Source organism: Carya illinoinensis, chromosome 10, assembly GCF_018687715.1.
Source record: "Carya illinoinensis cultivar Pawnee chromosome 10, C.illinoinensisPawnee_v1, whole genome shotgun sequence".
NCBI classification, from domain to species: domain Eukaryota; kingdom Viridiplantae; phylum Streptophyta; class Magnoliopsida; order Fagales; family Juglandaceae; genus Carya; species Carya illinoinensis.
Genome location: NC_056761.1, coordinates 27127501 through 27153039, shown reverse-complemented (window position 1 = coordinate 27153039; position 25539 = coordinate 27127501). Strand labels below are relative to the sequence as shown.

The window sequence follows — 25539 nt, the reverse complement described above, 5'->3', positions numbered from 1 at the left end:
TTTCAAATCCTAAAATAATAATATTAAAAAATAATATTCTAACAATATTTGGTTCAATTTTCAACTTTCATATAAAACTATCTCATCTCATATCATCTCACTATCCAGAGAAGCCCGAATCAACTACAATAAAACAACCGTGATTCATGTTGCATGCCTACTGTCTTGACAGGAAGTAGCATAAGACCAGGGGCCATTAGACAGGCTAAACAATTCAGGATTCCAAATTTTTTGACCTAAACTCTTGGCACAATTATGGAGGAATTATGAACACCCTTAAAATTTATCAGTTCTTCTAGGTATAACGGGGGTGGGGAATCATCAGCTAATCAGCTGCTAATGTGGCACGGCAGATATATTAAAAAAAATACAAAATAGTAAACAGACATGTCTTCATAGTCTTCGTCTTCAGTGGTCTTCTCGAGCGTCTTCATCTCCATTGTCTTCAAGTGGATGCGTTTAGCTTTTTCCTTTGTCATTTCCATACAACCAACCATTCATCCACATTTTTTAGTTTTCTATAGAAACTCTCTCTCTCTACCTAAGACTGCAAAAGTCCAAAAGCTTCTTCCTGCCTTCAACAATTCATCAAAAAAATCATCAAGCTGTCCAACAATGTTGTCAACACCATATCTCAATGCCCCAAAACACCCTCTCAAATTCTCCACTATCTCCTTAAATCCAACCTCCGTTTCTGACTCCACCACCTAAGACTGCGATGACGAACCTTCTTCAATTCCCCTCTCAACTCCTCCATGGCCACCTTTGATCTCAAGAACTTGTACACCAGAATCCCAGGCCTCTCGCCCATTGGAATCTTCAACTCTTTTTTTCTTGAAACCATAAAGGAAAGATACAAACATATGATTTTTATTTCTTTTTTCATTTTTTGAAACCTTCAAGGAAACCAAACAGTGGGAATGCATTCGGTGAGAGTGGGCGAGAGAAAGAAAAGGCCATTTGCTAAGAAAAAAAAAAGAGACAGAGAGAGAGGAAGACGAAGGGAGCTTCATGGAGATGATGAAGACGATGACAGTGGCTTCGTGGAGAAGACCAAAGACTGACTGTGGGGAAGACGAAATTGACTTCATGGGCTGTAGCTTCGTTGTCTTTGGCAACTGTGGGGATGGGGGTTTGAATAAGAGAAGACGATAGGAGCATAGGAACTGGAGAAGACTCATACGAGGACTTCTGTCTTCATTGAGATGGGGTCTCGATGGGGATAGAGGCCTCTGTTTGGGTTTGGCTATGATAACAGAAATGGCATCATTTCTAATTATGCCACGTCGAATGCGATGCGCCAAGGGTGTCCTAGGTCAGTTGCGAGTAGAGTTTTTCAAAATTTATTAGTACTCAATATACATGCCAATAAGCCATAAACGGCAGCATTCATGTCGTGTATTTTAAGCGGGACACACTGAAGTATAAAACACAACATCCTTGTCATTGCCTGTGCACTAGCGAAAGAAGCCATTGAGGCATCTTTACAAACCCACTCTTTAATATCCGCTCTGAGCATTACAATCAAGTGCCACTATAGACTGCTGTAATTGAAGAAATTTTCATAGACACTATCCACAATTTACAAGAGATTTTCAATGAGATAATTCAGTGTTGGCGGGAGAAGAGCAAGGCAGATAAGACACACTTTGCCGCATATTTTTTAACTAACGGTCAACCTGATTGTAGTAATCCAGCTTGGATCAGTTCTCATCTGATTGCTCCAAGCAAGTTGGCACCATCAAGCTTTGCGCCTTCCAAATGCTGAGAAAAAAATTAACAGTGAATAGGATACAGAGAAATTCCTCAAAACATATGGAAGAGGTTCTAAGCAAAGCTCATATCAATCAGCAATAAGAATCATCTCACGATAAATAAATTTGCAACCCATATACTAGTTTGCTTCACATACTGTATCTCGAAGATTAACCTGCCGTAAATATGCTCGTTGAAGGTTCGCACCCTTCAAGTTTGCATTACTCAACTTTGCCCCCTGAAACATGCAGTTGATGTGGAAGAAGTGGTTAAAAGAGAACATTTTTATTTTAATTTGTAACATTTTTCAATTGTATGACTGCTCAATTTTTTCACGCTCAAGTGATTATCATATTCTAAATGAAACAATAGACACATAAGCACATGGCAGACAATATTTCGGACAATGAAAACAAAAATGTGCACATAAATATCAACAATGTTGGCTTCAAATACAAAGGCACCCCACAGAAAAGCTTGTACAAGGTAACTATTGCATTTGGACTGAACTCTCGGAGTCTATAATCTTCAGACGCTATTTTATTGTGTCAAAGCGGCCCATCTCCACCTAGATAGCTGTGCACATCAACAACAATGCCGAATAAAATCCCTCTTAATTTAAATTTGCAAAGTCTGTTGGCATTTTATTTTTCTATTAATGTTTTGAACATGCGAGCTGTAGGTACTGATTTGCCATCACAAAGTATTCATCCCACGTTGCCAGTTACTTAATATTGTATCCACCTATAAAATTTTTAAAACTGTGCAGTTTCCAATTTAGGAAAGATATAAAAAAGGGTGAAAAGCAGCAGCTAAAAGATTTCTGAGTCCCTCTTTAAATTGTTTTATTCCATGGAAGTCCCTTTAAACCACAGACTAAAGTTTTCAATTGGAACATTACAAGTAAAAATGAAAATTCAAGTCATCCACTCAATAACTATTAATATGCATCTTAAAAAAAAAATGCTTTAGCCACAAAGATCACAAAATGAAACCTAGAAACTGACATGGCTTCATGTAATACGTTAAATTTACTTTACAATCTAACGTATTATATCAAGCCATATCAATTTGTCGGTTTACTGATATCTCTTTGCGGCTGTAGTAAATGCTTTAGTCACAAAAAGATTGCATCATAAAATCTCCAAGTTCATGAAAATTTTTGTTTCCTTGTGATTTCGGTTAATGATGGGAAGATAATTTGACAATGCATTGATAAAATGAAACCATTTAGCATAGCATGAATAATATTGCATCAAGAGTATAGGCAGCTTGTTTTGAGTTGCTTTTAGTAAGTGAAAATGCAAAACTTTATTGTAACCAAATTAAGGTATTCTTGTTTTGCAGTTACAGAAATTAACAAACAAAATGCTAGTTAGTTCCTTGGGAACAAGCAAAATAAAAAATATGATTCACTAACAAAAGTATACCCCATAAATAGAGAAACAAAAAACAGCTATTGTTTTTATTTTTCTCATCCTATTAACCAAGGATCTGTTACATGTTCCCATATTTTCTTCCTAAAGATGTAAAAGGCAGAAGTTTAAATAAACTAAAGGTAACCAACTACGGGGAAATGACACCTTTAAGTAATGAGGAAGAGAGGGAGAGGTAATGGGGTAAGGTGTGGTAGGGTGGACGGGAGGGAGGGAGGGAGGGATGCACCAAAGCAAAGTCAAAATCATAGCATTTAACAAGAAAACTGCAAGGCTCATTTTCAATGGAAGGACAAGTACGTATGCAATCCAAGATAAATAGACAGTTCTTTGGTTGCGAGGATAAACTTTATTTAGCAACTTCAAATGATCATTCATAACTGGATTGGGAAAAATAAATGTATCAATGTGGTTGTCAATTCTGATGGACAGGTACAACACTATGAAAGATAAAAGAGAGTTGATATTGTGAGGTTGTAAGCTCAAAGTTAATTGTGTATTCCATTAGTAGACTGGATAATATAGAGAAATCATGCGGATATGCGATGAAAATTATGTCTATTCTTTTCTTACTTTTCTCAAAAAAAAAAAAATTATGTCTATTCTTTATGTCAAGGTAGCTAAGCCAGAATTTTCTTATCTACTTATAAAATGTGTGCGATGACTCACAGATAAGGCAAATAAAGGCACGCAAGCAACAAATAAACTCACAAAATACTGGATAATATAGAGAACTCATGCAGATATGTGATGAACATTTTATCTATTCTTTACATCAAGGTAGCTAAGCCAGAATTTTCTTTTCTGCTTAAAAAATATGTGCGATGACTAGCAACATACAAACACACAAGTGGGCAAACATATAATAAAGGGATTGAAGCAAGTCATAAATTGATGGCATCTATGCCAATGACGGTTTTTCCACAAGGCATACATGGGAGTCAATAGGACATTGGTTATCTGATTCCCCCCGCACCCCAAGAATAAAATAAGGAAAAAACCATTACCATAAGAATTCTTTCCTAATCCAACGTATAAAATGCTAAACAAACATTTACCTTTAAATTGGCTCCTTCCAGAGTAGCATTCTCCAAATTGGCATTAGTAAGGTCCGCATTCTGAGAAGAGATATTAAGAATGCAGAAGTTAAATATCATGCAACTTTGACGCAAGAATCCCCAAGGGATTGATATTTTGATCAGGAACCCAAGGGGTCAACAATTTGATCATATAAAAGTGTCCCAGAGCATGACAAACAAACACCCCTTTTCTGAAGAAGAAAACAAGTTACTCCTGTCCAACTATGAAATCATACAAAATATAAATTTCACAAAAGTTTAACCATATCTTCTCAAAAGGATATTTAACACAGTACATCTTTCTTCAAATACCCTATTGACAATTTTGAACCATAAGGCACTAAAATATTGTGCTTGCATCAAACATGTAGTTGAAGCAATGTTTTAAGAGAAATGCTACACATCATCCTACACCACACACTTTATATATTAAAATATTATTTTTTATTTTTTTATTTTCTATTTCATTTTATTCTTATTAAACTAATTGAATTATTTAATTTATCATCCACACACTACACATTTATTAGAGAAAAATGAAAAAAAAAATTAAAATAAGTGTAGCGTGTGAAGTGTGAGGATGATAAGAAGAATTTTTCATGTTTTAATTAGTTCCTTCAAATTCACAATTTTTCTCAAAACAGGTTCAATCAAATTTGCTTCAAATTAACAATACGAAACAATGATTATGGCACAAAAATGCTTACTGCAAAAATTAAACAATGTTATGGAAGTTCTATTTCTGAAGCTTAATCCATCTTGCAGATTTATTATTAAAGATGCAAGAAGAAAAAATGTTAGTAGCATATAAGCTAACTTTAACAAATACATGTTACTTGAGTTTTTAAAAATAATTGATAGTAATAGCCATTTGTGTCGTCCTGTGTGAAAGCCCAACTCAATACCAGAAAACCAGAAAGAGAAACGGAGGACTTTAAGTCCACCACAGCTTAAAGATTTCAGAGATGTGGAACCTGGAGGTGTGCAGAACGCAGATCTGCTTCGAAGAAGCTACAATTAACCAAACAAGCATCTGTAGAATGACAAGATAAACACTTACTTTGAATCCAATTTTACCACAGAATGCAAGCTCTCGCTGCTAAAAGTTTTTCTTTTGATAAGTAATCGAAGATTTTATTAAAAAAGAAAAGGCAAAAGGCATAACCCTAGCACACAGGTAGAATATAAGAGAAACAAGTAGAAATAGGAAAAGAGACTCAGCCCATTTATATCGATAGAAGCTACCCAAAGGAAGAAAGTATTGGAAAAAAAAAAAAAAAAAAACAGTTTCTAGCTCCTCCAATAGCCGCTCGAAATCCACAAAATGCTTAGCATTTCTTTCTCTCCAAATACACCACACAACACAAATAGGGTTCATCTTTCATGCTGCTAATTTTTGGCTGGACATATAACCATCTCCAATTGTCAAAGAGGTCTCTTGGTAATAATTTAAAACAAAGAAGGCCACGGGCTCTAAGATTTGTTTGCCATTAAATAGAAAAATATCAAAATAATGACGCATCATTAATTGTAATAAAAACTAATGTATCATCTTGACCCTATTGTAACGCCCTGATAGAAGACCTAAACCACATAGCCTATACTCCAAAAGGACTGGTCAATGATATAATTGGAGCCTTATAAAAAGCAAGAACTTCTCCTTCCCAAGCAATGTGGGATCTCATACACCACCTACCCGTATCCTTATCATATGGAATATCACACCATCATAACTAGCAAGGCAATGATTATGCGAACTCGGTTGAGAGGTTGTTATATAAAACAATAGAGGGAAAAGATTATCCATAGCTACTTGACAGATCAAAAGAGCACAAAAGATCTGATTTTGAAAAGCAGCAGAGAGGGTCTTTGCTTAAATTGCACTCGAAAGAGGTGGGGCAGACTCATTTTGAATTCATCCCTTGTTTGAGGGCTTTGTTTTAGGAACAGTGTGATAATGTTGAATCACAAATTGGGTGTCTACTATATGATCTATAGCATATGAATGAATATAAAAAGCTCCAATAGTGACTGTTCTTTTGGGATATTCTGCAGATGTAGTTAGAACATTAATGGGTCATCATAAATTTTATAAAAATGGGTGTTGCAGGAATTGTGGGTGCAGGAATTGTGGGGTTATGTATTGAATCAACATTGGATGTATGTGTGTAAGAGGAGTTCCAATTGTTGACTAAGCTCTCTTACTAACTAAAATGAATTTGGCTTGTGTCTAGTTAAAAGATCATTTGGTGTGTCTTGTTAAGCCAATCAACCGGTGGGATCGATAGTGAGGAACATGTTCTTTTTTTCATTGGATAAAATTCCTACTCATCTAATATTGCTTTAATTCTTCAATTTTTCTCGACAATTCTTCAAATTCTTCATACTTGTAGTTTGAATTCAAATCATTGAGTATCAGTTCAAGATTCAAAAAGTGATGCGAACAAAAATTCCTGAATAATCATTTGATATTGAAGAGAATTTGCATACCATGGTGCCATACATGGTTGATAGGTAATTGTTGATGTTAGCATAGAAATATTTTTTGTTCGTTCTGAATAAAAAGGAATAACAAGAGTAGGATGGGGGCAGCCAGAGGTCGTCTCCATAAGTAGGCATGACAACGGTAGCACCCTTCCTGCTAGGAGCCGGAAAGAAGGGCCTAGATGATGGGAAGCCACAGGCGCTTCCCCAACTCGGGTTTCAGCTGTAACTTAGATCTAAGCCCTGCCCCATTAGGGAATTCATCGTTAGCATAGATGTCAATATATTCATCTCGTGAGCTTTTTTGGTATATTTTGATCCAAACATGTACTTAGATTTGATTAAGGATATCAAATATAAAAGATGTATTAATTTAGTAAAATACAAGAGCATTATATAAGATGCCATGTTTACATTATATATATTAGATCATTACTTGATTCTTATGTTGCATAATACTCTAAAACAAATTGAGCTTAAAGGCTAAAACATATTACTATCTTGCTTTTCAAACCTTTTTATTGTATTTTATTGATGTTTTGTCTTATACTTATTTCTTTGAAAATGCATGTTTTACTTCAATCATGCAAGCGCTGGTGCTTTGCGCTAAGGCTCTAGATGTCGTTAGCACTTAAGTGTGCCTAGCACTTTTTCCAACACTGATTAGAACGTGACATTCTAATTGAGATGTGTTGATAAAGAAATTGATCCGTAAATAAATATTTTTTTTTAACTAATGGAATCAGAAATCAATTGGAATTCTGTTGCTGGAGTAATGTGCGCTAGTTCTTCAGATTCATTTCACCCATAGCTCATAGGGTGTGATACCCATATGATAAGGATAAGGATAGGTGGTGTATGGATCCCAAACTGCTGGGAAAGAAGAAGTTTTTGCTCCTTATAAGATTCCAATGGGGCTCCAATTGTATCATTGACTAGTCCTTTTACAATATAGGCCATGTGGTTTGGGCCTTCCATTGAGGCATTACAGATGGTATCAGAGCCCATTCCGACCAGAAATGTGGGACTTGAGCCGAGCCACCTACAACTGACAAGCTCAAAGAAGAATGTTGGGAATTTAAGGGGGCAGATTGTGATACCTCATATGATAAAGATAAGAGTAGGTGGTGTATGGGATCCCACATGGCTTGAGAATGAGAAGTTCTTGCTCTTTATAAGGTTCTAATAGAGCTCCTATTATATCATTGACTAGTCCTTTTAAACTATAGGCCGTGTGGTTTGGTCCTTCTATTGGTACGTTACAAATGACATTAGAGTCTATTCCAACTAGAAATGTGAGATTTGAGCCATGCCACCTACAATGGACAAACTCGACCAAGATGTTAGGAATTTAAGGGGGCAGATTGTAATACCTCATATGATAAGGATAAGGGTAGGTAGTATAGATCTCACATTGCTTGGGAATGGGAAGTTCTTGCTCTTTATAAGATTTCAATAGCGCTCCAATTGTATCATTGACTAGTCCTTTTGAAGTATAGGTCATGTAATTTGGGTCTTACATTAGAGTGTTGCAAATGGTATCAGAGTTAGTCCCGACTAGAAATGTGGGTCTTGAGCCGTGTCACCTACGACGGATTGGCCCAACGAGAACGTCGGAAATTTAAGGGGGTTAGATTTTGATACTCCATATGATAAGGATAAGGGTAGGTGGTGTATAGAATCTCACATTGCTTGGAAATGAGAAGTTCTTGCTCTTTATAAGGTTTCAATGGGGTTCTAATTGTATAATTGACTAGTCATTTTAGAGCAAGAACTTCTCCTTCCCAAGTAATGTAGGATCACATACACCACCTACCCTTATCCTTATCATATTGGGTATCACAATCTACCGCCTTAAATTCCCAACATCCTCATCGGGCCAATCCGTAGTAGGTGACACGGAGTCCCACATTTCTAGTTGGGACTCACTCTGATACCATTTTAATGCTCCGATGGAAGGCCCAAATCACATGGCCTATACTTCAAAAGGACTAGTGAATGATAAATTGGAATCCTATAAAGACCAATAACTTCTCGTTTCCAAGCAATGCGGGATCTCATATACCACATACACCCTTATCCTTATCATATGGGGTATCATAGAAGGGGTGATGTTATTTCTTCTCATATTCAAGCTGCTCACTCGTGAAAATCTCGCATTTGGTAGAAGAATAGCACGTGAAAGTAATTAAAGAAAAAGGGACTCTTTTTATTGACAATGAAAAACTTAAAAGAGGAACATTACTTTTATTACAAGTGAATGAAAGAAAGAGAGGCAGATTATGATAAACCCAATAATTTCGTGTGGCAAAACTATTGTTCCTATCAAATTTTATCTATCTTTTGATCAACTTCATCAATCCACATGCCACCTATTTCTGTTATTAAATAATGCATTTATTTAGGTAACTCTTGGCAACATATGGGTGCCACATTGCAAGAAAGAAAGTAGCATTAAGAAAATAACAAATACCATAGACTCAGTGTTGAGCAAAACAAAAATCTAATATAGGTTGTCAACTTCAATGCATACTATCAAACAAGCAAGCGTGATTTTTAATGAATGTCTAGATAGTAGATTCAAAGCTGGTGTACCAGGTATATTGTTTTTATCGGTAGAATGGAAAAAACTGGTGTACCAGGTATATTATGCAAACTGGATATGGAGAAGGCTTACGATCATATGAACTGGGAATTTTTGTGTTATCTACTTAGGAGATGTGGCTTTGGGGAGAGATCGGTTTCTTGTACAAAGCATTATGTTTTCTACAATTGGTTTCTCGGTTTTGGTGACTAGCATCCTAGAGGATTTCTTCAATATTTCAAAAAGATTGAGACAAGGGAACCCACCACCCTCCCCTTTTCTATTTTTCATTGTCATGGATGGCCTTAGCAAAATGATTGATTGTAACACCCCGACCCGAAATTATAAGAGATGAAATATGGACAATTTTATTGGGCCTAAATTATGTTTAATGGGCCCTATTGGATAATCCCAAGAACTACAATTTATTGAGGTTGGCTAGAAATTTACTTGGACGCATAGGCCCAAAACTTTATTTAAGGCCTGTTAAGGTTTGATGGATAATTTTTATGATACTAATGGGCCAATACTTTGAGACCCAATTGAGGTTTATTGGATAATTTTGAATGGACCACACGCCCAGCAGTTAATGTGAGAACTCATGGGCCAAGCCCATAAAATGGACCCAAACCTGTTAGACCCAAAGCCTGGTTTGTCTATAAACTCCAAGTCATGCACGTCTCCATCTTCCACTAGGGTTTAAGGCAACAATATACACACACACACAAGTATATACTCATTTATGCACAGTTCGACCCCCTCATGTAGAGGAATCCAAGCCCCCGCGACCCACCCTTCCTACCAAGCCCAGAGATCACGCAGCAAAACCATCATCTTCAACTTAGGGTTGCTCCCACCAGCCACTACCCAAGGCCCTCCTTATATACGGTTCCTCCACCAAAGGTCATGGCAGCCCGTGGCCTTCACAAAGCAACGTGCTACTACCATCCACTTCCACAAATTGCAAGTCCCATAGACACCAACCCTTTCATGTCGCCCTCTACACAACAACGCTAGCAGAAAATGAGAGCCACAACCAGACGCAACCAAAACCAAGAGCAGCCGTCGTGAAGCCTAGCCAAACGCTGTAAGGCAATTGAACATGAGCTACTAAAGCCTCTGTTTTATATAACCTAAAACAGAGCACATGCTGCCCTTCATAAACACCGTTATGAGCCTCCCCATGCCAGTACTCTACCTGTTGCACCTCCCACCATGGTTGCATCGCACGGAATGAAACCCTCTATTTTCCAACCTCAAAACAGAGCGATGATGTCGACCAAGTAAGGCTCTCCACACCGCTGTGAAGGACCCACAACTATCATGGGAAACACCACCATAGAAGCTAGCGCCACCCCAGGCCCCACCAGAAAAGAGCCATCGGTTCTCTCCCTACCTTTCAAATAATTTCTCTGTATCTCTTGGGTTTCTCTCTCACTAGCCCATCACGACTCTCTCTCTCTCTCATCTTCTTCCCCTAACCAACACACATAGCTTCCCAGCCACACCTAACCGCCACACAACACCTCTCAATTGTGACCCACTCAGTAAGGCCCTGTGCATTTCTTTCAAATGACAAAGAAGTTTATCTAAAACATAGGACTTTCGTAGTTTAGGGGCCATGGATATCTAGATTGCTAATTATTAAAAGTTGACTTTAGTGTTGTTTAACCATGGATAAATTTTAGAATTTAATCGTGTAATTAATTGGAGAAAGTATGTGGAGAACAATGATTTGGGGCAGTGATGACATACTAGGGTTTAAGATTGGCCTTATATTATGGGTGGATGTGCAAGCTACGGACACAAACATGGTTCACCACCTGTAAGCTTGTTTTGTAGTGACACGAACTCAAGCATGTTTCACCACGGGTTATGATACAGTGACATGGACTTAATCATGGTTCACCATATGTTATGTGATAACACAAACTCAAGCATGTTTCACTACATGTTATGAATGGTTGATCCCATGTTTTTTTTTTCTTTTTTCTTTTTTTATAAGTAAAAACTTTATTCAACGAATGTAATAGGCGAAGCCCAAGTACACAGGAAGTATACAAAATAAGCACCTAAGAACATTCAAGTACTAAAACAGTGAAAACAAAAACTCATGGACTGCAACTTGAGAGAACCATCTACAGAACGTTAAGAACAAAAACAACATTAAGAGCAATGGCTGAAAACCAAGAAAACAGGGAAAACATAAAAAATTTCCAGAGATCATCTACAGAATGTTCCCTATTATTAAAACACCTCTCATTCCTTTCCAACCATATGCACCATATAATACACAAAGGAATCATCTTCCACGCCACTCCAACTTGAGAGCAAGAATGAATTCTAGGCCAGCATGCAAGTAGTTCTGTCACTGATTTAATATTACTTATCAAAAAAAAGTTCTGTCACTGATTTTGGCATAACCCAAGACAGTCCAATTCTTCTAATCCATAACCCTTTTGCCACATCACAGTGAATAAGTAGATGATCCACTGATTCTCCAGCTTTCTTACACATAAAACACTACTCCACAACCATCATACCATGCTTTCTCAAATTTTCAATAGTCTGAATGTTTCCACTGTCCAAACAAAGAAAGCAACTTTTGACAGAACACGACCCTTCCAAATATTCTTCGAAGGAAAAGATCTGTAACCTCTTCAATTTCCCAGTCCTGAACAGATCTGAAGAAACAGAGATTCCAATGAACCTCTTCATTAGAAAAAGTCATCATCTCTGAAACACATGCCTGCTGATTAACAGCCAATCTGAAGACATTAGGAAAGCTCTAAACAAAGCAGTCTCACCACACCAAACATCAAACCAGAAACGGATTCTTGAGCCATCACCTACCCCAAAATAAACTTGTTTCACAAAATTATCCCAACCTTTTCTAATGAATTTCCATAAACTTACCACATAAGTCTCCCTGCTCGCCTTCCCCACCCCCCCCCCCCCTCCCCCCCCGGGGAAACACAAATCACTACCATATTTCTGGACAATCATCCCTCTCCACATCGCACTCACTTCCTTATTAAATCTCCAGAACCACTTCACCGATAAAGCCTTATTGAAACTACACAAATTACGAACACCCAATCCACCAACATCAATTGAACAGCATACTTTTTCCAATTAACTAAAGGTACTTTGTTCTCCTCGCCCAAACCTCCCCACAAAAAAGCTCTATACAGTTTTTCGATACGACTAGCCACACCAACAGGTAAAGGGAATAAGGAAAGAAAATACATTGGTATATTCGAAAGGGTACTCTTAGTAAGGGGGATTCTACCCCCTTTAGATAAATACATCCTTTTCCATGCCGCCAACCTTTTCTCAATCTTCTCAACCTCCCCGTTGCAAATATACTTTGCCTTGAACGAAGCTCCCAAAGGGAGGCCGAGATATTTCATGGGCAAGAAGAAACTCTACATCCCAAAAAAGATGCTAAATCATTAATATTATGAACAATTCCAACCAGGACCAGCTCCGAATTACCCAAGTTCACTTTTAACCAGAAATGGCTTGAAAACACAACAATACAGCCATCAATGCTTTAATCTGATCCTCAACAGCATCACATAAAATTAAAGTATCATTGGCAAAAAGTGAGATATGGAAGTAAAGCCATTAGAAGAAGTACCCACCTAAAAACCTGAAATAAATCCACCCCCTACAGCAGCCTCCACCATACGACTTAGGGCTTCCATAACAAGAATAAATAAGAAAGGAGATAACAGACAGATCTCCTTGTCTCAAGTCTCTTGAACTCTTAAAAAAAGGACAAGGCTGACCATTAACTAAAACTGAAAACATAGCAGTCAAAATACATTGTCTAACCCAACCACGCCATTTGTCACCGAAGCCACACCTTCCAAGCATGTATAGCAGAAAATCCCAGCTTACATGGTCGAAAGCCTTCTCCATGTCCAGCTTACAAAGAACCCCCGGAACACCTTGCCGAAGCCGACTATCTAAACACTCATTTGCAATCAACACAGAATCAATAATTTGTCGGCCTCTAACAAAAGCATTTTGAGATTTTGAAATAATCTTCTCCATCACCGTGCTCATACAATTAGCCAAAACCTTCTAAATTATCTTATAAATTCCATTAACCAAACTAATAGGTCAGAAATCTTTTAACTCCAAAGCACCTACTCTCCTAGGGATAAGAGCAATAAAAGTTGCATTCAACGACTTCTCAAACTTTTGGTAGTCATAAAATTCATGAAGAACCTGCATCACCTCCGCCCTCACTGTCTCCCAACAATCTTGAAAAAAAGCCATAGTTTATCATCCGGGTCCAGAGCTTTGTCTCTTCTCATCCCACAAACCACCCGATACACCTCACCCTCTTCAAATGGCCTCTCAAACCAGTTTGCTGAAACAGAATCCAATGACTCAAAAATCAGATCATCAATTTTATGTCTCCAAGCCACCATCTCAATTAAAAGAGAACTATAAAAGTGCACAGCATGCTCATGAATCTCATCAGGAGAAAACAGAATGGTATTATCAGCATTAAGCAACTCAATGCCACTGTTACATCTATTAGAATTAGCCATTTTATGAAAGAAACTAGTTATCCCCCTCTTTAACCCATAAGAGACTCGATTTCTGCCTCCAAGAAATTTCTTCCAACAAAAGCACCCACTCAAGTTCTAACACCACTTCTTTTTTTCTAGATAACGATTCCTCACAATTCCTCTCTGACTCTAAGGCTTGATGCTCTTCCCAAAGAGATTTTTTCTGCTGCTTTACATTCCCAAAGACTTCCTTATTCCACATCTTCAAGTCAGCCTTCAAAGCTCTAAGTTTACTTGCCAACACAAAAGTAGGAGTCCCCTCAAAATAGTAAGAATGCCACCAACTTCTCCCCTTGTCTACAAAACCCTCAACTTGAAGCCACATATTCTCAAATTTAAAACAACGTCTAGCCTCAATAATGCCCCCAATATCAAGAAGAATGGGGAAATGATCAGAACATACCCTGGGCATTCTTTTTTGACTTACCCTGGGCATTCTTTTTTGACTTACAATGTTGTCTCCAATATCAACAACTCTCTTATCCCACATCACCAAGAAACCACCTGAAGCCCCCAAAGAAGGTAAATGGATCCAACCGACAAAAGCACAGCTCCACAAGCTACGTATGAAATTCCAATCGATAAACTTCAATTTGGTTTCTTGGAGACAAACAACGTCAACCTTCCAACTACGAATAAGAGCTCTAATATGAAGGCATTTATTAACATCATTTATCCCCCTAACATTCCAAGACAAAATTTTAGGCTTCATTAACACCAGAAAAACCCCTCCCTTTTACTCTATCTATCCCAGTAGTTCCCTCCTTATTGTCATAACTAATACAACAATTCAAACGCTTCAACTCTCTTTCCTTCCTCACAGCTGATTTCATTGCCATGGAATTAGCAGCTTCTATAGCTACTAGGAGAGCCCTAAATTGGTCTTCAAACCCCACACATGAAATTCCCACACAACCTTGTAATTCCTCCACTTTTTTTAACAACCAATCTGAGTTTTTCTTTGGGTCAACCTGAGGAGGAAGCATCTGTAAAGGCATCAGACTACCTGGCTCCCCCTCAGTGCAGGTTTCATCATCTTCGACCGAGTAGAAGAAGACAAACTCTTATTCTCAAAAGAACTGACCCCCCAAAAAGATTCATACGAATCAGACACATTAAACTCAAAATCTTCCTCGGAAACAACCTCCTGCTCCCACTGTTGACTCCCCTTGTCAAACAGAAACAGTTTCAACAAACTAGAAGCCTCATCCACCAGATTATACTCGTAACCAACAGAAACTAAATCCAAAACAAGAACCAAATCCAGATTAGACTCGTTACCAACGATTTCACCATTTTCATTTTTGGGCGCCTAAGACACCACCCCAGCCCCACCAAAAGCTTTGGAAGTACCTGTCAGCATGTTCTGTATCAGCAGAGTGACCATCGACTCGTTACCAATGATTTCACCCTCGATTTCACCCTCTTCTTTTTCTGGCACCTGAGACACCACCCTAGCCCCACCAGAAGCTTCAAAAGTACCTGTCGGAATATTCTGTGCCAGCACAGTGACCGTCGAATTGGAAATCGGCAACGAAACAGCGCCCTTAAGCTCATCCAAAATACCTGAAATATCGGGTTCTTTTTTCTTCTGATTCCAAACCCGCACAGGGCTTCTGCTTGGGCTAGGCCCAGAAGCTACCCGTTTGCCTTTCGGATCATTATGACCCAACCAACCCCCAGCAAAGCCCAACCCACTACTTTTCACATAAGAGTTTTTAGAATCTTTGTTAACATGGAAAGGCCCTAACTTGCCCTCACTTTTAAGCCCATGTTATGATATGTATATACAATCGACGACAATTGGACCAATTCACACATGTAATTATTGCCACTAAATAAGTAAAAAAACAAGATGAACAAGTTATGTACAATTGATAGGAAATGCATGGAGTCAGTCAAGCATGCATCACGTTTCATGAATTTCCATAATTATGTTCATTTTGCATATGTTACGATACATGAAATTTTTCAAAATTAAGCCTAATCTTAACCTAATTTTTTTTTTTTATAAGTAAGAAGTAAATTTTATTGAAGTGAATGAAGATAGGCAAAGCCTATGTACACAGGAAGTATACAGAAGAAATGCCTAAGTACATTCTAATAGTGCTAAGTTAAAGAAAAGAAGTCATGAACATTAGTCCCATTAAGCACAATGGCTAAAAACCAGAGCATTAAAGTTTGCAAGAAAAATTTCTGAAGTTCCACCAGAGTACACTCCCTGTCATCAAAACACCACATGTTCCTTTCCGACCAAATACACCATATAATACACAACGGTATCATCTTCCATGCTGCCGTCACCTGAGAACAGCCGTGAATATCCTTCCAACAAACGAGTAAATCAACCACCCTCAGAAGCATTACCCAAGCAACATCAGTTCTTCTAAAACTCTCATTCCACAACGTTCTTGTCACCTCACAATGCAATAATAAGTGATCCACTGACTCTCCATGATTTTTGCATAAATAGCACCAATCCATCACCATGAGCCCTCTCCTCCTCAAGTTATCCGTGGTCAAAATATTCCCAAGTGCCGCAGTCCATACAAAGAAGGCCACTTTGGATGGTACACGAGACCTCCAAATACTCTTCCACGGGAAAGTTCCAATACCTTGAGATGCCAATACTTTGCAGTATGCCTTCACGGTGGACTTCTTGCTGCCACTGGACCTCCATTGTATCCTATCCCCATGTTGTTAGCCTCCCAGTGGAGTATAACAACCTGAAAAAATCTGAAACTGTTCGTAATTCCCAATCATGATTAGCCCTATTAAAAAGGACATTCCATTGGTGATGACCATGAGAAAGTGCATGAAGATCCGCCACAGAAGCCTCCTTGTTAGTAGCAATACTGTAAAGAGCTGGAAAAGCACTTACAAGAGCATTCTCACCGCACCAAACATCATGCCAAAACCTGCTTCTGGTTCCCTCTCCAACCACAAAACAGATATGATTTACAAAACACAACCAGCCCCTCCTAATAAATTTCCACAAGCCCACACCACTAATGTTAACCTTAAGTTAAGCTTACAGTATGATGTGCTATTAATGAGTTTTTATGTTTTAATGTCCCAAATGTTGATTGCGAGGATGCAAAGCTGGAAGGCCAGGAGTAGATTAATTTCAAAGACTTTACTTGAATAGGTGATATTTTCATTAGGACTTAGTTTATGATTCAGACAATTGAATAAGTGATCACCACATAGAACTAGTTCATGTCATTTTTGTTATGTTTCAGCTTTTATATTACAAGAGACTGTCGTGCTAAGTTAGTTTGATGATTCAATAAATGAGGTATTTTCATAATATCGAATCTCTTTCCGGGCATTATGCTATGAATCTACGTGACAAATCTAACCTATGGGAAAGGTTGTTACAAATGGGCATACTTTTCATATTTTGGTTATATCTCTTATTGATAGGTGTATTCCATGTATTCTTCCTGTGTACTTGGGCGATGCCTATTTTTTTTTTATTAGTAAAAGTTTACCATTACCTACCAAAAATATATTTGAAAACTGAACAGAAAAATTACCTTGGAGATTAGCACTTTGAAGGTTAGCTCCAGCTAATAAAGCTCCATGAAGATTTGCCCCAGTAAATTCACACCTTCCCTAGGCAATAAAAAAACATTATGAGGGCCATTTATAAAATATGATCTAAATGAAAAAGACTGCTTCAGTGTCTTACTCACGCAAAGTAGCATGGAGAAAGATGGAGCCCACAGCATCCACATCCTACGACAATCATATGCAACTGTTAAATTGGTGAAATAAAGGGACTACACATGTCTATAACTAAAACAAAAAAAAAAAAAACAAAACAAAACAAAAGGCACAAATCGTAACCTATTGTTAAGGCTCTTGAGAACAATAACAGATAATAGTAGTGAACTCTCATCACAGGCAGGATGCAATTTAGCATTCAAAATTGAACCTACCCGGAACTTAGCAGATTGAAGGTTAGCACGTGAGAAGAACACATTTCTAAGACATGCATAGCTGAAATCCACAAGTGATAGGTCCTGCAAATATGCCAAAGAGACTTTCAAACAGAACGGTAACTCACAAATACTTTTCTTGAAACTTTCACCATCATTTAGAAAATTCTTGGTGGGGCAAATTAAACAGAATTAAAGTTAGCAGTAGCATGCCTCCATTGAGTACATGACGGTAAAGCATTTACCTACTTGTATTGTAAGTAATTTTTTTTTTTTTTTTTTTTTTTAAATGTCAGGGAGCCTCTTCAAGGCAGAGCCCTTTGGACCCACCCCAGCAGAGTAAACCCCGGTCCCGTGCACCGCACCCTTGGAAGTTTCCCTACACGAAAATGGTTAAATCACTGACTTTTCACCAAGGGGTGTGGCCCCAAAAGATTGTTTGCACCCATGAGGTGTTGAACCTTGGACCTTAAAAGAAGTGATGCCCCAAGACCAAGGCCTTCACCACTTGGGCCAACCCCTTAGGGTTAAAAGGTGGTTTGAGGGAGATTGAACATGATGTGAATCAAACACGCAACCTTCTGATTTTAACATACACAATTTAGATTTTAAAATCAATCAATGATTCATCTTTCATATCTTTATATACATTATAATGTTACAGCCAACCATAAGCTCAATATTAGAAAATAGCAATTAACCAAATGTTTTTGGTGCTAAATAGATGGAACGATAATCATTAATTTTGGTTGCACTCAATAGGTGCGGAACTATTATCTCTTCTCTCTTCTCTCTTATCTCTTCTCTCTCCTCTCTCTCCTATGGCAATTTCTGGCGATTCTTGCTAGAAGTAACCACTTTTTTGTACCTTCGTTTCTCACCAACAGTATTCTATGGTTTTTAAGCTCATTTTGGTCTCAAAATATGTTTTTTTGCCCAATAGGAGGGACAGGTCCGCTGTTTAATGAAACCAAAATATTTGTTTTTGAAATAGAGATGGAGGTTTCAGTGATATATCACCAGGTGCTCTGGGGAGGGAGGTAGCTGATAGCTATTCAGTGATAAATGAGCCCCATAGCTGTTCAGTGATAACTGACAACAAATGAAAAGTCTATTTAAACCAAAGTATTTATCATCAACCCTGTCAAATTCTATTTAAACCAAATTCTGCAAAGAAGTCAAACAAAATTCCAGCAGGTGGAAACAAACAAGTGTTTTAACATGAAATTTTTAAAGTGCCCAGTAAAAGGTAGAGTTACCAGTTTTGAAAGATTCAGACCAGAAAGATTAACCCCTCGAAATCTGACTCTCTCAGACTGTATACACTTGATTATATCAGTACGTGTCAATTCAGTATTGAACTCATCATCTTCCTTCTTCCTCTTATTTAAAACAGCATTAATCCCATCTATTAGTCCCTGAAAGAATTTAAAATTTCATATTTAGTGGAATGACATTGAGAGAACACCGAGTAAGTCAACAAGAAAAAAATGACACAACTGACTAGATTAAAGTATGGCATACAAGTAACTGATAGTACTCTGCCTCCCGCAGTAGCTCCAAATATTCAGAGTCTGTTAGCATGGGAACAACACCATCCCTTAACCAATTGAGAATATGCCGAAAATGCTTTCCATCCCTATCAACAAAAACATATCCCTGCAAAAAACCAATATGACATATAGAATTTGAACAAAAAAACCAAATAACCAAACAGAAAAAGAGCAATGCATGGTTTGACTTCATAAACAACTCTCACCTCCATGAGCAGAAACAGGAAACTCTAGATGCTTGGAAAAGTAGCATCAATATATAGTATGCACAAAAAAATAATGAAAACTATGCATCCACCCACTGGTATGTGCAACACCCCACTTAAAAATACCTTAGGATTTGGTCTTAGCACCCTTAATCCTAGCTAGTATAGTTGTATTTATTTTTTTTAAAGGAAATTTTAAACTTATATTGGCTTAAGAGCTCACACCTTGGGTTTAGTTAGAATTATTAAAGCTTTATTAATTTGAGGATAAATGCCAAGAGGCAAATGGAAGAAGGACACATGGCATATTGATGGGCTAGGCAATTAGGTCAAAGATGGATTTAGAGAAGGCTCAAGAGTGTATTATTTAGGGCCCTAGTTTACTAAGGATGAGATGGGCTAAGGATAGATGTTAAAAGCCTTAGGCCCAAGTTGGGAGATATAACACTTTAAGCCCTTCCTAAAGGACACTAAGATATTAGGCCCAATGTAACGGACATAAGGCTATTTTGCCGAACTTAGTAAGAGTGAAGGCTATTGACCCAATCTAAGGAAGACCCAAGATTAGAACCCAGCCTAGTGGGCCTTTGAGGCCAAAGGTAGGCCCTATAAATCTGGACATAAGACCCATGAATAAGCCCACTCCTAAGCCCACAACCAAGGCTTGTTCATATGGCCTAATAAAAGCCCAATCCATGAGACCCAAGCTTTAAATTTTATTTCATTCTTCCAAATGGGACCCACATATACCATACCATTGGTTTCCCTTACACCCAAGCTCAACCCACACGTCCCTAGGGTTCCCTTTCAACCATGGTAAGGCTTCTAACTTGAGTTAAGGTCACTATTCATCACACCCATGAATGGTAACTCAAGCATCATGACTTTGCATCGTTTTCTTCAAGCTCTTTTTCTCCATAATTTTAGAACTGAAATTTTTGTCTTTTGCACTTGTTTTGCATCACTCTTTAGACAACCCTTGAAGGTTAGAATTAATTCCACCCATGTCACTTGAAGCCAAGGGATGTCAATGCAACCACAACCCACCAATCAGCAGTTTGGTGCATCCCCATGCAACCCTTCAACAAGCCACCAAAGCCAGGCCTCTTCCACCAATTTTTCAAGAATACTTCTGCACCATTCAAACCTCATGATATCACCTAAAATCAGGCCTAAGTGTTGGTCAAAAACTATTCCATAAACCAAGCCAAAATCACCACTATTCACCTAGGAAGTGAAGTTAGATTCCAAACGAGTACCCTAGGTTCTTCAAAAAGTTTCGGCACCTATTTTACATACCTCCACACACCACCAACTCTGCCCATTTCACCCTAAGAAAGTGCTACAACACACTCAATTTTATGCTTGGCCAATTCCCTTCCATAAGCATCAAAACCAATTGGAAAATATGATGGTGATGAAGATCATGTTGACCAAAACCCATGCACATCCAAACACTTCCTTCATTTTCTGCTCAAGCTTAACCAATTGGCAATCCGCCCCACCTCTTTACCCACCTGTGAAGGCCATTCAATGTTGGTAATTATGCCCACAAACCAGACCAAGAGGATGGGACAAAAGAGGGATCAAAATCTGGACAGCTTTGGTGAGGCCAAAACCGTTGGCTTTCAACTTGGATTTCTCATGTGATTCTCATCTAACTTCTGAAACCTTTAAAAAACCTACACCTATAGCCTTCACCTAGCTCTTTTCCATGAGGAAATCAAGTGGTTTAGGCCACTATTCAACTGACCAAGCCATGACAAACCTTAAAACGCAATCAAGCACTCCACCAACCACACACACCAATCTCACTCACTTCCTTTCAGCAAACCAACGCCCCCTCCTTGCCTCTCACCCCTCCATTGAGTCCTATAAATACCCACCTTCACCCCTCACTTCTTTACACAACTTCCTCAAGCATTCTCTTAGTGTTCTTGAGAGCAAATTTCTCCTAGTGTGAAAGAAGGGTGAAACCAAATGGTTGAGTGTGAGATTCTTGAAGTGAGTTGTTCTTGAGAGCCTTCAAAGCCACAGTTTTTGTAAGCAATCTTACTCTATCTTTTGTTGGCTGTTCGATTGACATGTTAGGCTTTGAATTATGGCATGAGAATGAAGATTTGATTGAGTTATATGAGGTTTAACTTGAGGACATGCATTTCAGTTCAAATGTGGAGTCTTGCTTGAATAAATTGTTTTCGGATGAAATTCTAGCCATGGCATGTCTTGATATGATCTTATATGTTTTACTAATGTCATGGAAGATTTATTGAAGGTTTAAATTTGAGGAAGACAGCATGTCATGATAGGTTTATAAATCAATATCTTGTCTTGATCATCAAGCATGTTTCGGTTTCCACTTAGTTGAAGTTTATCTTGTGAAATCTTGGCTAAGTTTCCAAAGCATGAGTGTGAAGCATCTAGATATGCTTTGTCATCAACATGAGAGTTAGAATGCATGATTCATTTAGGCTTTAAAACCCACAGTGACAAAGAGAAGCTAGAAGCATCATGCATACACTCGGTTTGATGGTTTTGTGTTGATTTTGGTGTTAACCAATGCATAAATGTTGGGATGAACTCGTGTAACCTGAATCTAAGTTCTAAACATGTCCCTAAGATCATATTCATGGTTACAACTTGATGCAATTTGAGCACACATGCATCCATAGAGGTTATAGACTTGAGATCACAAATAGGCCTATAAAAATGCATGCCACAAGTTCATTGGTTTTGGCATAATTGTGAATTGATTCTTGCAATTCTAAAGGCATAGATGGTTTTAGAACATGGAAAATGTGATCTTTGTGAAATTTGGGGCCAAATTGCAAATAGTGAAAATGTAGGGCCTAAGTGGCAATTTCGGGAAGTATAGGCGCAATTTTGTAAATACTAATTTTGAACCCATTTGATTATGAACATCTTCCTTAGTTGTGCAATTGCTAACTTAGAATAACATTTATTACAGCTGCACCAATTTCCTAACACCGGAAAATTTGTAAGTTAGCTTCTAACTTACTCTTATATAGTTTATTTATGATTCTTGTATAAGCGTCACATTCATATCATAAATTTCATTTTGAGCATGAAACATCATATGATATATCATTGAGCATTTGATTACTTGCTTATATGGCATGTGAAATTCTCATCATTTTAGTATATTGCATATAAATGTCATTTTCATATGAAACTTACTACATATGCATATGTCATGAAATGCATTTTTCAAGCATAGCATGAAAATATTATTCTAGTAGAACTCCTCTGTCCAGTCTGGAGTGAGTAAAAAATGAAGTGGTAACCCTGCGTTGACAAAAATTCGTCAATGGGTTTTGAATGAATTCTTTTCAAAGAATGCCCGAGCGAAGTCGTATATGGCACCTAATGCTAGTGGGTGCATACATTATGATGATATGTTTTTATGATGAAATGTTATAATACCAATGTATTGGGTTACAACGTCTGCAAACAAAGACGTAGTGTCAACACGAGTTGTACTATGATTACCAGCACGGACTCAGTGCATATAGAGGAGCTGTGATGATACCATACGTATGTTAATGTTTGCACTTTGCAGGGGTGTGCCTGTAGATCTTGTGTTGTTACATGCATGATTATGTTTTAATGTTTATGATTCTATGGAATTAGGTGTTTTTGCTTGCATGATGATGTCTTTTAATTTACATTATAGATTTAGGTTTTTTTTAATAATAATTCATTATGGCTTTATTATTGTTTGTTGGTTCTATTAATAATCTCAAATAATAATCCAATTTTTCTTTCCATGAGTTTAAATGTATAAATTGTATATATGTTTTAGTTTATGGATTTAAATTAATTCTATTTATTTCTTTAAATTGTATAAATTGTATACATATTTTAGTCTACGAATTTAAATTGATTCTATTCATTTATTTTGTATTGTTTTCATTTTTTTTTTTTAGTTTTTTTTTTTTTTTTTCTCTTTTCTTTTTTTTTTTTTTTTTTTTTGCCCAGCCCGAAACAACATCCCATTGGGCCTTTGGGCAAGCCCTCCGATTGGAGTTCCAACTTCTAATTCCTACTCCAAAGCTCCAGTCGGAGTCGGAGCCTAATTTTGACTCCAACTTTTGTCAAAGTTGTAGTTCAGAGTTGGAGCCCAGCCCTAGTTCTAGGGACAACTGTTAATGCTGCAATTGTTCAACAACTTAAAACTAGGGAGCAAATCTTGATTGAATTAAAGGATAATTTGAACAAAGCCCAAGAGAGGATGAAGATAGTGGAACTAAGGTATAACTTGAAGTTGGCACCAAGGTATTATGGTCCCATCAAGATCTTAGCTAAAGTGGGGATAGTGGCTTATAAATTGGATCTACCAGCTTCATCAAGATCCATCCAGTGTTTCATGTCTCATGCCTCAAAAAGAAGCTCGGCCAGCAAATTTCACCAGTTGACAGAGAAGGCATAATTCAATCAGAACCAGAAGTTATTTTGGAGAGGAGATTGAAGAGAAGGGGCAATCAAGCTGTCACTGAAGATCTCACACAGTGGAAAGGAACACTCCCAGAGGACAGTTCTTTGGAATCCTTGTGGAAGATTCAGGAATTGTATCCTCACCTTGCGGCAAGATGCTGTGAGCAGGGGCATGAAAATAGCATTCAGGAATTGTATCCTCACCTTGCGGCAAGATGCTGTGAGCAGGGGCATGAAAATAGCAGACTTGTGATCAAGGCTTTTTAAAGTGGGGGAGAATTGTTATGGGCGCTGGAAGGAAATATGGAGGTGTTGACAGTTGATAAAAGAAGAGGCAAAACGGGACCTTTTTACTTAATGAAAGGTTGTGTTTTGAGACTGTAAATGAAATTTAGTCTGTAAATGATACGATGCATTTTATGTGTATCTGTAAATGAAAACGGGGAGTTTTACGTGTAATGGACAGGGTGTGTTTGAGGGATTGCTAAACAGGGCATTTTGGTGTTTTCTCCGTTAGGAAGGGGTTTGTATTACAGTTCGTATAAAAGGGCATGGAAAGGAAAGGGAAGGCATCTGAGGACTTTGATCTTGTATATGGAGGTGGGAATTCCTTGAATAATTACATTCTTGTTCAATAAGATTTTTCCAAGATTGTTTCTTTCTGTTCTTTTCTGTCTTGTTCATTTCTTGGTATTGAACAAGCGGTTTCAGGACCCACTAGCAATTCAAAAAGTATAGCTACAAGGTCTATCAGAATGTAAACTGAAAAGTAATAATGTGCTCAAATCTTTACTCAAATCCACAAATTACCTTAACGGCTTGCCAGAAATTTTTCAGCAGATTACGCTTGCAAGGGGCAACAATTCTTGAACGGAAAGCAACATTTATTTGTACAGCTACATGTTAAGCATTGGGAAATTTATTTCTGCCAAACCACTGAAAGAAAATCTGCATACCTTTCCGGGGTCCTTGCACACGGTGTGGCGACCGCTAAACATCGCGGCGAGCATCGAATCGGGCTCGCGATGAGTCAATGTATCAGTGGTTGTACAAAATTTCTTTCCCCCTGAAAAAGGAGTAAAGAAACATAGATTTCAGTAACCGCAATCCCAACAACTCTGATATTCTGATCGGCTGCCGGAATAGTTTAAACATATGAAAATTAGGGTTATCATTTTATGAAGGAAAGAGCAGTTCAAATAAATGAGAGAGAGAAAGAGGGGTGGAGAAAGAGCTGACCAATATTTAGATGAACCAGAGAAGAGGAATCAGAGCCCTTCGTCATGTTCAGTAGCTCAGGCTCAGCAATGGGCTGGGAAAGCATGTTCGACGTACTCATAGCTCTACCACGTATTACATTAAATCAAAGAAAGTTAGTTAATGGGCTGTGCCACGGTTTAACAAAGAAGCATAATTTCATTCCACCTAATTATAATCTGTTTGGTTACACGGCT

At 37.9% G+C, this 25539-nt stretch overlaps 1 protein-coding gene across 3 annotated transcripts; it reads right to left on the bottom strand.

Moving 5' to 3' along the window:
- Nucleotides 1-1332: 1332 nt before the first annotated feature.
- LOC122279088 (FH protein interacting protein FIP2) lies at nt 1333-25488 on the bottom strand. 3 transcript variants are annotated; one of them, XM_043089422.1, is made up of 11 exons: nt 25325-25487; nt 25042-25151; nt 19396-19530; nt 19131-19289; nt 17872-17955; nt 17622-17668; nt 17467-17540; nt 5245-5303; nt 4250-4309; nt 1913-1993; nt 1333-1764 (listed from the first exon to the last, which is right to left on the bottom strand). In XM_043089422.1, the coding sequence occupies exons 1-11, from the start codon at nt 25422-25424 to the stop codon at nt 1711-1713; spliced, it is 963 nt and encodes a 320-aa protein (XP_042945356.1). In that variant the 5' UTR covers nt 25425-25487; the 3' UTR covers nt 1333-1710. The 3 variants fall into 3 exon arrangements, with proteins under 3 accessions (XP_042945356.1, XP_042945357.1, XP_042945358.1); XM_043089423.1 differs by having other exon boundaries at nt 1931-1993; XM_043089424.1 differs by lacking the exons at nt 1333-1764; nt 1913-1993; nt 4250-4309; nt 5245-5303 and adding an exon at nt 12345-13722 and having other exon boundaries at nt 25325-25488.
- Between the last annotated feature and the right edge of the window lie 51 nt (nt 25489-25539).

Bases quoted from the DNA above. Each gene is read 5' to 3' on its own strand.
- LOC122279088 (XM_043089422.1), bottom strand. From the start codon at position 25,424: ATGAGTACGTCGAACATGCTTTCCCAGCCCATTGCTGAGCCTGAGCTA. The intron at 19,290-19,395 runs GTATGCCATACT...AAATTCTTTCAG, and splicing joins CAGAGTACTATCAGTTACTT to GGACTAATAGATGGGATTAA. The intron at 4,310-5,244 runs GTTCCACATCTC...ATCTCTTCTCAG, and splicing joins TGCGTTCTGCACACCTCCAG to AATGCGGACCTTACTAATGC.